The sequence below is a fragment of the Copadichromis virginalis genome, linkage group LG18 (assembly GCF_057382275.1).
Source record: "Copadichromis virginalis isolate Kocher_CV1m ecotype Utaka linkage group LG18, C_Virginalis_male_GT1.1, whole genome shotgun sequence".
Lineage (NCBI taxonomy): Eukaryota > Metazoa > Chordata > Actinopteri > Cichliformes > Cichlidae > Copadichromis > Copadichromis virginalis.
Window position 1 is genome coordinate 5,699,589 of NC_140635.1, and position 15,893 is coordinate 5,715,481.

The 15,893-nt window shown below is 42.8% G+C and overlaps 1 protein-coding gene and 1 long non-coding RNA gene across 6 annotated transcripts in view; one reads left to right on the forward strand and one right to left on the reverse strand.

Annotated features, from left to right (window-relative positions):
• Positions 1–15,893, forward strand: part of LOC146687076 (disco-interacting protein 2 homolog C) — a 208,411-nt gene that overhangs the window by 184,841 nt on the left and 7,677 nt on the right. For 3 of the 5 annotated variants that reach the window (XM_085439203.1, XM_085439206.1, XM_085439207.1), the window contains 9 exons: positions 4,860–4,940; positions 5,562–5,685; positions 7,232–7,353; positions 8,227–8,338; positions 8,518–8,627; positions 10,564–10,694; positions 10,945–11,113; positions 11,209–11,379; positions 14,689–14,718. In XM_085439203.1, the coding sequence (XP_085295329.1) occupies positions 4,860–4,940; positions 5,562–5,685; positions 7,232–7,353; positions 8,227–8,338; positions 8,518–8,627; positions 10,564–10,694; positions 10,945–11,113; positions 11,209–11,379; positions 14,689–14,718 (1,050 nt within the window). The remainder of the gene's footprint in view (positions 1–4,859; positions 4,941–5,561; positions 5,686–7,231; positions 7,354–8,226; positions 8,339–8,517; positions 8,628–10,563; positions 10,695–10,944; positions 11,114–11,208; positions 11,380–14,688; positions 14,719–15,893) is intronic. The other 2 variants (XM_085439204.1, XM_085439205.1) reach the window with 1 other exon arrangement.
• On the reverse strand, positions 7,586–9,639 carry LOC146687077 (uncharacterized). Its single transcript, XR_014916409.1, has 2 exons — positions 8,965–9,639; positions 7,586–8,365 (listed from the first exon to the last, which is right to left on the reverse strand). It is a non-coding gene; the product is annotated as an uncharacterized LOC146687077 (long non-coding RNA).

Here is a 15,893-nt window from a genome sequence, read left to right on the forward strand (position 1 = left end):
TGCCAGCCCCCTCTCTCACAGATAACACGAGCTTTATCTGCAGGCAGGTTCCAGTTCTTCCAGGCTTCGGGTTTAACTGCAGGCCAAAGCATCTTTTACAAACAGCAACAAACAACTTTACCCTCCTCCTGAAGGTTAAGCACAAAGCCCGCTTGTGTAAAGCAAACGTTTGGATCCCCCTCGTTAATACACGTGCAGCCACGGAGCTGCAAGGTGTTTAGGACATTTCACCACGCAGCAGATGGCAACGTATGAGGGAGCTGGAACGGAAGCAAACTCTAATTTGCTGTTATGAAAGTTTCATGAAAGCTCAGAGCTGAGCCCACAAGCAGCTGAGTGATGTTTTCATCAGAGCAGAGAGACCTCCTTTAAATCTTTGCACCCCCTCGAGGTCTGCCATGCGTGAAGCTGGTGGCGAGCAGATGACGCCATCTTTCGTCAGCCAGACTCTGAGGGTTATAATATCGAAACTGCAAACTTGGAGCTGAGCGATGGTTTCAGCAGCAGAACGCTGTGGGTCGTACCGCAGTGTTTGAAGAGTCGTTTAAATTAACAGTTTTGATAAGTGAGGCATTAATCTGCTCACAGCTTACATTAAAAACCACAAGAAAGCAGCATTAATCACACACATGGATTTTACTTTCACACACGAGATACATTTTACTGTTATTCGAAAGGATTCATCATATTTATGTCTGCGGATTTGCTTTAACAACTTCTGCTCGAGCAGACACGCTGAGATAAACCCACCGAGGTTTATCTCTGAGGTTCATCAGAGGACAGACGCCTTCAGGAGTCGGTGGAGACCAAACCTGAACTCAAAGTGAGCGTCTGTTAGTTGATAGTGCTGTTGCTATTTTTTCATATATCTATAGATTCTATAGATATTCTAATAGATGGGCAGCGCGGCGGCACTGGGTTTGATGCACATCTGGCCTTTCCGTGTGGTTTGCATGTTCTCCCCGTGTCCCTCCGGGTAATCCGGCTTCCTCCCACAGTCAAAAGACATGCAGTTAGTGGGGTTAGGTTAACTGGTGATTTTAAAACGGCCATAGGTGTGAATGTGGTTGTGAATGGTCTCTGTGTTAGCCCTGTGACAGGCTGAAAACACCCCACCTCTCACAGGTGGAAGAGGCTCCAGCCTCCACCTCCCTGAATTGGCCAAGCAGAAGAGAATTGATGGGCGAATAACTGTTATCAGGATTGTTTTATTAATTTATTTATTTTTGGACTATAATAATCAGGAAATAATGGCTGGACACAAAAATCACGAGTTAAAATATTGTTTTGTCTGTGGACACCAGAACTGTTAAGATGGTGATTCAAATTTGTAACATTTCCATTTGTCAACTTCAAGATTCAGGATTCGTTGTCACATTCATAGTTATACAAGTACAACACGCAGGGAAATGTGTCCTGATACGCTCCTCGACTGTGCAAAAAGAGACAGAACATTATATACAGTGAGTGAATGATATACATTATATAAATAAAATCTGGAAATGTACACTTCGAAATCTGAGAATGTTCATTGTGTGAGGTGTTGACGTGTCTTGTGCCAGGATCAGGCCTGACATGTGAATGTGGTAACAATGAGTCTGTTAGGGCTGATATGACCAAAATCTCATATCCCGATATAAGACATCTATCGTCCTGATAACGATATAAATCACAAAAATTTAACATTTTCTGTAAACTCTGTGAATCTCGGGCAGCTCGACTTGCGGGAAGTGTTTCCAGCTGCGCGTCATGTAGCTGGAGTCGAGTGTTTTAACCGATGCATGAAACTATACATTTTTAGACATAAGTTGTAACGGCCGCTGTTTTCTTTGTGAGTATTTATTACACGGTGTGCTGCGGGGGAAAGCCTGTTCTAACGTTTGAGTCTAAGGTTTATTTTTTAGCACCTGGCGGCTCTTTTTTACTTCTCATCCGTAAATAATCTGCTCTTTCACGTGATTCAGTTTATTTTGAAAAGTCTCAACAGGATCTTGAGCTTTATTGTGAAAGGTTTATGTGGAACATAAACAAGCGGACACGCGAAGGTGTTACCGTCGTTGTTGCTAACGACAACGCATAAAAACAGGCGCTTGTCCGTCTGTAGTGTGGTTATATTAAATATAAGAGAAAGAGAGAACTTTAAGAAATGAATATAGCCACTACAGTGACCATCAAAACGATGAAAAAAATATTGCCGTAAACAGTTTATTTTGCGACAGCACGAAACAAACGATAGCGTAAAATGAAACGATGGACGTTTTTATATCGTCATCCGATATATATCGTTATATCGAACAGCCCTAGTCTCAGTCACATATGGATGATGGGGGGGCTGAGACAGAACTCATTGTTACCACATTCTGAAGTTTTGCTACAAATTATTACATTTTTAAAAACGTTGTTGCTATCATAAAGGTTGCTGGCATTATTAAAGATGTCCTAATTACTGATATACAGCGTTATAATGAAGTGCTTTTCTTTGAGGTGGCGCACAGCTTTGAAGTTATAATTAAAGATTATTCAGACTTTGTAATGATTATCCTCATTTGCTAAGCAGAAAGGTGGGAGAGATCCTGTGGGTACGAGAAGGTAAACACACAGCCCGTACAGCAGGTTAGTAGCTGTTACCTCCTCTGGATTGTCCGCTCGGGTTAGTTTCAATCAATAATCATCTGCTCCAATCAGCACCTGATTAGGCTTTAAAAAAACATCTTCCTTCAACTGTCTGTCTCTCTCTGAGTCAGCAGGTTCATCACTAGAGTCTCCAGAGAGCAAAATATGTGTTACTTTTAATTCACTGGTCCTAATAAATATCAAATGTGGCTGATCTATTTTGTATTCAGGGTGTGAACAGAGTGGGGCTCATCTGGGATTTGGATCTCAGGGTCTCTGAAATCTGACCAGAATGCTTCTCCTTTATTTCAGTGCGTGCCGTATTCTTTCCTCACAGCTGAAAAAGTGTCCACGAGCAAACCTCCGTGGGCTCTGTCGATGAGGAAAAAACCTCGTCTCCTCTTCTGCAGCTGCAGGAGCAACAGTTTACATACCATTAAAGCTTCTGTAGCAGTGTAATTCAGTGTTGTGTAGCTGGTCCCAGTCGGTGAAATTTGCAGTACAAATCAAGCGCACCCGGCCTCTTCCCAGATGTGACGGACACGGTGCGGTGCAGAGGTTCATTTGTTTTACGGTCGAAGGATTAAGAGTCTGAAAGCCAAATTCTCATCTGTCACCAAAGCGTCTGGCAGCATGAACACACACACAGACACACACATATAAAGTGATGTTCTCTGGCAGAGCAAAGCTCAACAGGCATGACTTTCACTCCAGCAGCAAATCTTGAAAAATTCATGAGCCCAGAAACAAACTCGCCCTGTCTCGAGGCGTTCTCTCCTCCCAGCTGTAATTTCCATCACGCTCGCTTTTTGTCTCTGTTTTTGTGAAGAATGAAGATCTTGTTGCCTTTCCACTAACATCGCCCTCCTTCCTCCGTATTTCTCTGACAAATTAAGTGCATCACCTTAATTTCCCCGCACGCTGTCGAGTCACTGAGCTGCCAAGATCTCATTTTATCAGGATACTTCATCAGCATTCGGTCTGCGTCTCAGCAGAGCTCCAACGCTGTAAAACATATTGGGAGCAGAGTTTTTGCCATTATTGGTTGCCGTCACAGGGCTCGTTTCTAAGAAAACGTGCTCGCGTGATAAACTGTGGTGATATTTTAGCTGTAAAAATGCTGCCATTTAAAGAATTTACTGGTGGTGATAACTGAGAAAAGTTCTTCCAATCTCCCGTTTTATTCACGGGCATCTTCATGCACATTTTAAGATGTTCAAGTCAGCTGATCACCTGTTCACGAGCTGAGATTTAGACAGTTTTGCAGCTGACTTTGGCTGTTTGTATGCCACTTGTACGTTCACTCAATTTGATTCAAAAACCTTTTTGAACTCTGTTGCATTTTTAAAGCATCGGTCCTTCCAGCTGCAGGTCTGGGGTCACTGGGGTGCATTCAGAGTTTCTAGTAAATTAAATATTGTCTTAAAAAAAGACATGCAGTGAGTTTCCATTAATAAAAAAACATGCATTTGCCAGACCTCTAACATATGTAACAACTTGATAGACTGACACTATAATATATGTGTATGACAGATGTTTAATACAAGTGATGCAAGCAGTCGTCTGTCTAAACCTGGACCGCACATGTCATGTTGGGTTGCACATGGCATCTGTTGTTATTGCTGTTAACCGGAGCTGCTCTCCATTCCTGAATAAATGCAACTCACAGTTATGCAGTGGTCGTTAGTTTGGCTGCCTCTGATGAAGTATGTACCAAACATGTTCAGTAGGGGGCGTATTGGGACTGAGGACAGGCCATGTGGAGGTTTTCCTTCCTGCTGTGATTGGTGCTTGCTAGTAGAGGATTGTGTGATTGGAGGGGTTTTCCCTCTAATGTTGTAGGTCTGCACCTTCACACTGTTGTTGGGATTTGCATTTACTTGAAATGAACTGAAACAGCTGCGAGACCCGGGTGCTTCCATCCCTGCCATCCCGGTGTCTCTGTCCAGTCGTTTCCACCAAGGACCATCAGAGGTGGTTCTCTGCTGCAGCAGCAGCTCCGATACTTCTGCTAGCATCCCGCACGTCTCCAGCCCGACCCCGGTCACCTTCAGCACAGATGATCTGAGCGTACACTGTTTTTGTTATGTTTTTGGGTTTCAAAGAGACTAGAATGATTCCTTCAATCCATTTCTCAGATTGAAAATTCAGAAAGAATGTCGAGTGCTGCTCTGCTGGATATTTCATGGTTATTATTTATGGTTACAATTTATAATCTCATTGTTTTTACTGATTGTGTCTTTTAGTTCCTCTTCCTGTCTGAGGTGTTACAATGGAGAGCCCAGACCACTCCAGACCACGTCCTGTACACACTCCTCAACTCCAGGGTGAGTCCTCACAGTACACACACACACTCACACTGTATGAGATGATATTGATTTTATAGAATCTTACCAAAAATAGTATGATAAGGTCAGCAGGGGTGTTCAGAAATGGCTTATCTTTCTCAGTCTTGGCAGACAGAGCTTCATAGTTTGTTTAAATAATAATATTTTAAAGCTTTAAAATATTAAATCTACATTATTCTGTTTTTTTGCCTCAAAGGTTTGCTTTAAAGCGTGATATAAATCATATGTTATGATATAGAACTCCTAAATAATCTAGAAAATGACTTAAGGAGCTGAAGTATAGGTGACGTGTATGTATTACATGGGAAGGAGCTTTAACAGGAATCAGTTGGGCTGTTTGAAGCAGTGCGTGTGCTTTTAAAGGGAGGCAGAAATGAAAAGAAGATGCAGGTCTTTCTTTCTGCTCTGTGTTGGCTGAAGAAAAAGAATCCGGGCTGGGAGGTGTTCACCACTGTTAGTTTGCATAATGGCAATAGGATCCGCCGGGTTGTTTACAGCTGTTCACCGCTGAGATGCTGCAACGGAAAATGTGACATGACACTTACTGATGCACGCTGCTGATTGCATGTGTCAATCTTCTGTGTGTGTCCCCTCCCCCAGGGTACGATAGCCAGCTCTCTGACTTGTGTTCAGCTGCACAAGAGAGCAGAGAAGATCGCCGCCATGCTGGCTGAACGGGGCCACCTGCAGGATGGAGACCACGTTGCACTGGTCTACCCTCCAGGTAAACACTGACAGCAGGTCAGCTTGCTGTACTTGTGTCTCTGCGGTGACACTGCAGGATGTCATAGATTTACTGAAATCCCTCAAATTTTCAAAATAAAAGCTGATCTGAACCAGGAAAAAAAAAAGCTTGGAAAAGTGTCCTGATTAATATTAATGTACTACATGGACAGATGTACCTGGATTCGGAGCCACACACAGACTCAGCTATTGTTACATAACGGGAGCAATATGAGCCCCGACCCTCTATGACGAATATATTGGGTAAATGAACAAATCGATGCAGACAGACTTAGGAAACGGTTTTAGAGAACTGAAGGTTACACATTAATCATTTTAGTTTTTGAATCTTTGACCTACAGTTGTCTTTTATTGCTGTGATTGCAGATTGGACCTTTTTTTTATTATTAAAAACAATTAAAAATTAGAAAGAAAAGACAAAAATGCCAAAAATAATAATTTAGACCAGTGCTTATGTTAATGTTTATTAATATTTACTTTATAACAGAAATTGTCATTTGGAATCTGTTTTTAATGATTTTAAATGAGCATCTATTAATTTAAAAATCAAACCATCTTTCATTTGAATGCATTTTTTCTTCCCTTCTGTTTAACTGAAGTTCAAAAAACACAGAGTGCAGATGAATAAATGAAAATGATTTTAAATGCAACTACAGGACACACATAATACCACACAGGCTGTAACCAGCATTCATTCTGTAAAATTATCTGATGCTAAAAGTTGTGCATTGAAAAAAAATAAGTAGAAGTTTTTAAACAGAGTCTGACAAATGTTCAGAAAGTATTAAAATAAACAGACTTATGTATAAAATTGCCCCTTGTGCCTATGCATTATATCTTACAATTATTATTACTCATTCACTAATGTAGCAGTGCTCGTTTTTTATTAATTGAAAAAAATGTGAAAATGATGCATGTTTGATTTCCCACAAGCTGGAGTTACACTTCCACAGTGCTTCTTTGGGACGATGGAAAATAATAATTATTTGGGCATCGAGCGAAAAACCGTCATTGTAATTATGACAACATATAAAGTGTTTGAGTGGATAACCTTATTATACTTTCAGTGACTGCCCTATATAAGCAAAAGAAATGAAAGGATGGATGAAGTTTCTAGAGAACGACTTGTACTAAAATGGGTTAAATGCGACTTTTTTAACGATCCTTTAAATTGTTGACGTTTAACAAGGACAAACTTGGGATGTTTTAAAATGAGGAATGAAGGACGCGGCAAACATGTTCAGTGAGTTCGGTTAGATCGAAGAGAGCGCCGCGGGGAAAAACAAGGAGGACGCAGGAAGTGTAATTACCCTCTGAGACACAGCGCGCCGTGTCCATCACAGTAGGACAGACGCAGCCGTGCAGGAAAAACAACCCGACACGATCAGATTTTCTTAAAGCTGCATTCAATTAACGGCCCCGAGGGTCCATCGCTCAGTATACGGCACCTTAATACCTGTAACTAATTTAAGTTTTCCAAATTCACCCCCTCTTATTTCTTCTCTCATCTCTACATCCTCTCCCAGGAATCGACCTCATCGTGGCGTTTTATGGCTGCCTTTACGCCGGCTGTGTGCCAATCACGGTGCGGCCGCCTCACCCGCAAAACATCGCCACCACGCTGCCCACCGTCAAGATGATCGTGGAGGTAAACCAACACTGTGACGGCTCTAATCACTACTCTGTGGTTAAAGTATTTGAGAAAAACGTGAATGATCATGTAGGTGCAAGTCACCGCCCCCTCTACACCTCACTTCCTGTTTTCTTAATTTAAAAATTAATGAGAATATTTTGACAGCTTCAGCAGTTTATTCTTAGCAGATGCAGGTATTTCTAAGAAAACCTGACATGTGGATGTAGGCGAGGGTTTAAAAAGATAAAAGAAACACACAGACAGTTGTTCATTTAAGTAAAGGCCAAATTACCTACAAATCTACTTTTCTGTGTCTGTAAATATAAAAGATATTGATTTCTTAGATGACGTAGTCACAATAACTTAAAACTGAAAACTTTTAATATTTACTATATTCATTCCTGAGATTCTCACTCCAGAACTTTACGACCTTAAAAACATAAAATTCTGGGAAAGCTGTTGTTTTACTTTGAAAAGCCCAGGAGTGCATTTCAGGCGGGAACTTAAAAGTCGTAACGTAGACTTAATGCCAACGAAATAGTTGTGACGTGGACATAATCCGTTTAATTTGAGTGTTATAAAAATGATTTCCAAAAGCTACATAGACGTTGATATCCTGGCACCTTTGGCAGTTTATATTCCAGGTTTCATCCAGATTGAATGACATGTTTCGGAGGAGTTAGAGGACAGACGTGCATACGTACACTGTGATCATTATAATAAGATTATTATTATTAAACCAGCCCAAGAAAAAGTGAACAGATGAATCGTGTGAATAACGGGAGGTGAAGCTGAGCTGAGGAGCGATTATTTCTCCGCACTGTTGGAGTCGTTCAGTTACTGCTGATCTGTTTTTTATGAATGATCTGTGCGCGCTGAATCGTGCAGGTGAGCCGGTCGGTGTGCGTGATGACCACGCAGGTCATCACTAAACTGCTGAGGTCCAAAGAAGCCTCGGCGGCCGTGGATGTCCGGACCTGGCCTCCTGTCATGGACACAGGTAGGCGATGTGTTTTTTGAGGGCACCCTGCAAGTGATTAAACACAGTTTGGTTAATGAACAGGTGATCAATGTGAATAAAAAAACAAAAAAACAGTGACTGAGTAATAAAACTAACACTAAGCTGTGTATTTTATAATTCATCATCTCTGACGTGAGAAAATTGATTGTTTCCTTTAGACGATTTGCCAAAGAAGAAACCTCCTCTGCTGTATAAACCGTCCAACCCCGACACCCTGGCCTACCTGGACTTCAGTGTCTCCACCACCGGCATGCTCGCTGGAGTCAAAGTAAGCACACACTCACACACACTACACCAACACACAGCTAATGATGACATTTAATGTTGTTTATCCACATTAGCAGCATAGCTCCAGTTATTCCCAGCAGAAAAAACACATGGTTTGGAGGAGAGCCAGAGACTTTTATTTTGAAACTCTTCTTCTATCAAGAAGAGATTTTTACTCTGTTATTATTCGTGTGGTGCTGAAGAAAAGCTTAAAACAGGAGGAAGTGCTGACGTGTTTTTGTGCAGCGGAGCCTGGAAGTCTGTTCGAGGGGAGCAGATAGATGGTGGTGACATTTTAAAGATTAAAGTGATTATTGATTCACTGCAGTAAAACAAACCTCCATCCTGTGCTCAGCTCGTTGCTGCTGTTCATCTGGTGTGTGCGTCTGAGTGAAAGTGAAGTCATTTTCCTGTTTGGCCTCTAATCTGCCTGCGGATGCTCACAGAGAGAGAACGTAAACTTAAAAATCTGTTTCCATAAAATCGAAAGAAACTAAAGCAGTAAAAGAAGTTATCTTGTAAACTTTTCGTCTCCTAAAGTTTTGCTGATCGAAAAGAATATCAGAAAATGTCACAAACTAACAAAATCATTTAATTAGACGGCTTTTCCTGATAAGATAGTCCAGATAACGTCCACAGTCCCAGCTGAGAAATATAAACCTCTCCAGCTTGTCCTGGGTCTACCCCGAGGACTCCTGCTAGCGGGACATGCCTGAAACAGTTCATGCAGGAGCGATCCTAATCAGAGGTCTGAACCCTCCTCAAGCAGCTTCTCTCGATGCGGGGGAGAAACAGCTGTGCGCTCAGTCCCTCCCAAGTGACTGAGCTCCTCACCCGTCTCTAAGAGAGAGTCCAGAGGAAGCTCACTCCTGCTGCTTGTGTCTGGGATCTAAGTCCTCCGATCACTAGGAACATATCTATCTATTGACACGTTTGTGATGAAATGACACATAATGTCAAATTTTGCTCTCTTGCTGTTGTAAAGAAATAAAGACATGAGATCCTGATTATCTCCAAAAGGTAATGAGTCCTCCTGACCTCCATGGTGGAGGTAAGCTCGATTCTCCTTGAATCATCAACACGGCTGAAGTAACGATTGACACTGCTGCAGCTATATTTTTGGACAAGTACTTACGCAACTTCATTAGTTTGCCCAAGGACACTAGAGGAGCCAGGCATCAAACCACCAACCTTCCTACCTGAAACCAAACCTCCACTTCTTACTTTCACACAGCTTCACATGGTGCGATCGTGTCTTTGTTTCTTTTCTGCTCGTTGTTTTGTGCTCAGTTTGCCACAAATGCTAATTTTCATACTGTTCACACCAGCTGTGAGTGTATGCAACACACACACACACACACACACACACACACACACACACACACACACACACACACACACACACACACCTCATTAATGAATTCTTTGAGAAAAACACACTAATCAGAATGACAAAAAGAGCAGGACAGGAGGAAACAATGTCAGCGTATTTTCTCGTGTGCTGCTAAATTTCCCGTCCATTATGTTTAACCACTGTGCTTAATGAGCAAATCAGTCAAAGCCGGGATATTAACGATGCAACTGGTGCCGAAACACAATGGGCGCAAACAAGACCGCCAGTTCACGTGGCCACTGCCGCCTCCAGACTGTTGTTATGCTAATTAATTCACTTTTAGTTCATTAATCATTTTTATCTCAACCAGTGAAAGAGGTTTGTCTCAATCCTTTGGATTTTCTTTGCTCCAAGTTGAAAACCCCACAGCCGATTCTCAGTTTTGCTTGAAAAACCTCCCAGCAGCACAGAGACGATCTCCACAGGTCTCCACTGACTGAAACAAATAAACAGCACAGAGTTTTCAAGCCTACTTTCATAATTTTTTTTAGTAAAAAGTGCACTGACAAAGAAGAAGATTTTCATGTGAGATTTTCTCCTGCAGATGTCTCACACAGCCACCAGTGCCTTCTGCCGCTCCATCAAGCTGCAGTGTGAGCTTTACCCGTCCAGAGAGGTCGCCATCTGCTTGGACCCGTACTGCGGCCTGGGCTTTGTCCTCTGGTGCCTTTGCAGGTCGGCAATCGTAGTTCCTAGTTCTTATTTAGAGCTAAAATGGAAGTTTTTAGCATTTCTTACTTTCTGAATGTTCCTGTTTGAGGCTTTTATATGACCAGGTTGTTTCTGTTTTCTCTGCTCTTTAAGTTTCAGTATAATTAATAATCACTAGTTTGTGTTTTCCTTTGTATTCATGACTGACATGTTTGTAGCTCTTTAATCATGTAACCGTGCAGCCTCGCCGTACTCGGCGCTCTCCTCTCTGCAGTGTGTACTCAGGTCACCAGTCCATCCTGATCCCTCCGTCCGAGCTGGAAGTGAACCCGGCTCTCTGGCTGTCAGCCGTCAGTCAGTACAAAGTTCGCGACACCTTCTGCTCCTACAGCGTCATGGAGCTCTGCACCAAAGGCCTCGGCCTGCAGACGGACTCGCTGAAGGTAAAGCGGTGCGGGCGGCTCCGTCTCACGGAAACCTTGGTTGAATTTAACGACCGACAAACCTTCTGACTGTGAAATCCTTTCTGTCCCGTCAGGCTCGAGGGCTGGACTTGTCTCGAGTGAGGACCTGCGTGGTTGTAGCAGAGGAGCGTCCCAGGATAGCCCTGACGCAGTCCTTCTCCAAACTCTTCAAGGACCTGGGACTCCACCCCCGAGCCGTCAGCACCTCCTTCGGCTGCAGGGTCAACCTGGCAATCTGCCTGCAGGTCTGTCCGACTTCCTGCTTCTGCTTTGCCTTCGAGCATTTCTTGGTGTCACGTTTAAGAACCTAGCTGGGTTTTTTTTTGTAGGACAGGCATGTTATTAGCGGTTGTGCTCAATATTCGGTATTGAAGAAAGAATTCCAGGAATTCCTTAACCCTCACTGTGGCATCTGCAGCTTGGGTACATGTGAAACAAGTTTCTCATTAACAAAAACTAAGATCTGATTCAAACGAGGACTCAAACATGTAAAAACTCCATTGTTAGAAGTTTGTAACTGAGAAAGGAAGATTTACATCATCTTCATCACATGAGTGCGGTATGTGCAGATCAGGCAGCCTGAGATTTTGCAGAGTTTAGGGTATCAGAGAATTTATCCTTTCATATTTAATGATACAAGGGTATTCTTGCGTTTAAGGCATTAACCACAGTTCTCTGATCCCTACATCAGAAATTATTATGCATTAAGTAGAAAAGTGTGAAACTGGGTGGAAACCCCCCCAAATATCTGTTCCAACGACATTAACTCTATCCTACTCGGATGAACATGAGGGAAATTCAACTTAACAGCAGATAAATCACATTAAACCGAGGCTGTGGTTATATCTGCTCGTCTACTTTAATCCACGAGGTACAAGGAGGATTTTGTCCGTTATTCGGCTGAGCAGATGGTCGTCACTGTCAGTCCATCACAAGCGCAGACGACGGTCTGATGCGTTACACCTTGACAGGATGGAGTAGGAGAAATGTTGAACTGTTTGAGTCCAGCTGAAGTAAACCAGCAGACGTGCGTCACGTTTCAGGCACCGTGGTACAAAGCACGGTTGATATCTTAAAGAAGCTTTTCCTAAAGACGCCAAAGAACGTATGTGGAGCTTTCCTGTTTTTCACCTGTCGAGGATCTATGCCACAGCCGCACGTACTTGGAAATTTGAAAAAGAACAAAACTTATGGAATATGAACGTTTGATCCTGTGCTTCAGTCTGTTGTCTGGTATAAAATACTGTAAAGTGATTACAGTAATACGGATTGATCACCTCCAGTGAGATCTTCTGGGAAAGCCAGTCAGAGGAAGCTGTTTGGCTTGATTTGGTTTATTCATCCGACTGCTGTGTTTCATGTTTTTCCTTATATGACAGTACCTGTGGGACTGCTTGTATGGTGAGGTCTGAATAATAAGCTCTGAGCTATCTTTGGTGAACGGCACGTTTACACCACTGTCCTTGGTACTGGGTGCGTCCCAGATCTGAGTATCAGAATGAAACCAAAGAAGAGTCGAGATGACTGAAGATGCAGCATTTTAAAATATCTGTCTCTTAGTGTTTGCCCCTGAGCGAAGCTTAAAGAGTCTTAGACCTACAGATGTGGTCAGAAGTTTACATCTACTCCAACTTTTTTGGCCAAAAGCTTGTTGATGGGTACCACACGGTCTGGTTGAGTTGCGACTTGCTCAGGACTATTTTAACCACTTTCTGGTAGTTCACTCCCCTCAGTTCTGACTATCTTCCCTCTCTTCGTTATCATGTGTGGTGTGAATCGATGGTCTCGTTCACTCTTAGCATACAGCTCGATGTGTACATGTCATCTGTATGGCTGACAACTGCTCCACTCTGTAGTCAGTCTTGTTAATGATCTCATTGAGGGGGTTTATGTCTATGCAGAACCGCTATAGCTCAGGACCAACGTAGGTGTGGACCACGTCAGGGCCTGTCCCTTTCTTTGATATGTGCCACTGTGATGGTTACTAGAGCCTCTTCAGGGTGGTTGCTGTGGTTAGATCCACTGAGCTTGTCCTGTGCTCTTCCAGTATTGCTCTGTCTCATATTATTTCCCTGCTACTGTGTGGAACAGCTGGTTTCTCCTGCCTTCTAACGCTTTCTCTTCAAGCAGAGGCCAAGTTCAGCCTCCAGCAGCGTAGATCAGCTGGTTAGCAGGTATTGTCCGTAGTGCTGCATTGGTAACCTATCCTACTGTAACTCAACGATCACTTGGGGCTTGGTACCCAATCTCGGGGTGGGGGTGATGATATCATCGTAGCATGTTTGTTGTACCCCTTCTGTTGGGTATCAAAGATTCAATTTAACGCCGTCTGCTGGGGTTACTTGTGTAGTAGCGTTCCAACACACGTCTATTGCCCAGTGATACCTTCTTGTTCCAGTAGCCACTTCCTCAGGGTGCCCTGGCTCCTCAACACCTGATCTGAGCCGGTATGACTTACTGCTTCAGGTAGGCTTGGTTAGACATGGGGGGTCTAGCCCAGGACCCTTACTGGATACGGACGGCCCAGGCGGGAATTCGTAAACTTCAACTTGTGCACCTTATTCTTCTTTTTCCAAAACAGGTCATTCATGTTCATCACAAGTGGATGTAAACAAGCAGATGAGATGAAAAATTATATTTTTACAAAGTGTGATGTCGAGCAGCTCTCACAGCAGTTCTTCTGTGCTCGGTGTTTCTGTTGTTTCTTCGAGGCCTGCTGGGTAAACACCGAGAACAAGTCGAAGATGTTTGATTTCCCCACAAGAAAAGATCACAGATATCCAGCCTTTAACGAGTTTTTAACAGTCAGCAAATCTAGCCGATCTCTGCTGAAGTGCAGTTTTGTTCACAGCTTCGTTTATCACTTGAAGGATTTCTGCAACTCCTGCTCAGCTGAAGCCTGTAAGAGTGTTCGGACCGCAATGCAAGAACGTCTGAATGTGCCGTTTTTGCAGATGTGCGGCGTTCGTCCGGAACAGTCGGAGGGTTGGACACTAAAAAACAAAAAGTCATTCTCTTCACCTGCAGAGCGGTTTTTCATTTCCTGTATGTCTCAGGTTCAGGACCATCCTCCATTTCAAGCTGATCATTGCTTTTACATTTCAGATCTGATTTGCAGCTTTCAGCCACGTCAGGAATTAAATGAATTGTTAGAAAAGTTATTATATTATAACGATTTTACAGACTTAATGGGGAGATATGAAACTCAAATATAATTTAGCCTTTTAATCGTCAGCGAGTTTAATTTGCAGACTCGCACGCTAACACAGTCGTAACACTGAAATCATCACACACTAACTTACTGTAAGCTTTAACTTTGTTTGGCAGCTTTAAATGAGCAGATTAACATTTGGCTGAAGACTCTTTTCTGTTCTTACTGCTTGTTTTGGTTTTCTGAGTTTTACCCTTTTGACATTTTTTTCTTACTTCCTTGTTTTGTGCGTAACCCCACCCACATTTCTCATACTTGGTTTTGTCTCCACCTTCCCTCCTTCTTTACTTCCTCTTCTACCCCTTCACTTTCCTCCTCCTCCGCCCCCTCTTTGCTGCTGTAGCCTCACAGGCTGGGAAAACTTGCCGACCAGGTAGGGAACCACCATCAACCTTCCCCGCCCAACAGCAGTAACCGCCACCATCACCACCCCACTGCCTGCCAGCACACCTCTCATCAGATGGCTTTAGATCTAAGTTTAAGAGACGCTTGGCTGGGTCTCACGGCACTTAGTCAATATCAGGGACACTGGAGCAGCTTTACTCTGTGGATTTCGCCCACTCAGTATTTTGGCTGAACTTTGACATGAGATGAATTATTATACTTTCCAGGAGAAAACCCCCCAAATCTGTAGATGTGTTACTCACAGCTGACACGTCTCCAGTCAGATGAATTATAAATACAGATGATTGACATCTGTTCTGTTCCCAGCAACAAAAAGAACAAACAGCAGAACATTTGCAATAAAATCCATCTTAGAATAGCTCAAATAAAGCAGCATAGCCACTCTGCTATAACCCACAAATTTGTGAACTAGACCTTTAGTTGGGCTGGAGAGGAGCCCCAGACAACAGTGACTCATCGATCACAAGCTAGCCGCGCCCTGCTTTAACTAGGCCATAATTTATAAAATGCTACACCAAAGAAAGGTAGTGATTAAGACCAAAGACTCATTAGGAGACTGTCTTCCAGTGTAATCAGCGGGTGACGCCCCTCGTCTCTATCTGGAGTCACCCGCTCCCGCTTTCACTTCTCTTCTTCCGTCTATGATTCTGCTCTGATTTGCATGTATGGCTCGATTTTTTTTTCATCATAGAAACATGCAAGCAAATCTTCCTTTATATGGAAAAAGCATAGAGGCTGTAGCCATAAAACTACTGCATATAAATAACATAAGACTGAGTAAAGAGACAGATGTAAGGCAAGTGGCATTATAAAACAATTAAGGAAAGGAACCACCAAACAATAGGCTAGTAAAAAATTATCAGATCTATAAGATTATTAAGACTGTAAAGTAGATGGTCATGAGAATTTGCATAATTAAGATTAAGGAACTGACCTCCCAGCCCATTGTTCCTTCAGTGGGCTGGTTTCAGTCATTATGCAAATGTACTGTTTATAAGATTGAAACCTGCAGTCAGCTGAGACTGAAGAAGTCACCTGTACGAGTGACGAAACGTTTCTCCCACAAAACGCTACGTCCAGCTGATCAGAATCCGCTTTTGGAGATTGACTTTCCTGGATGATTGAGAATGCATCAAGACGTTT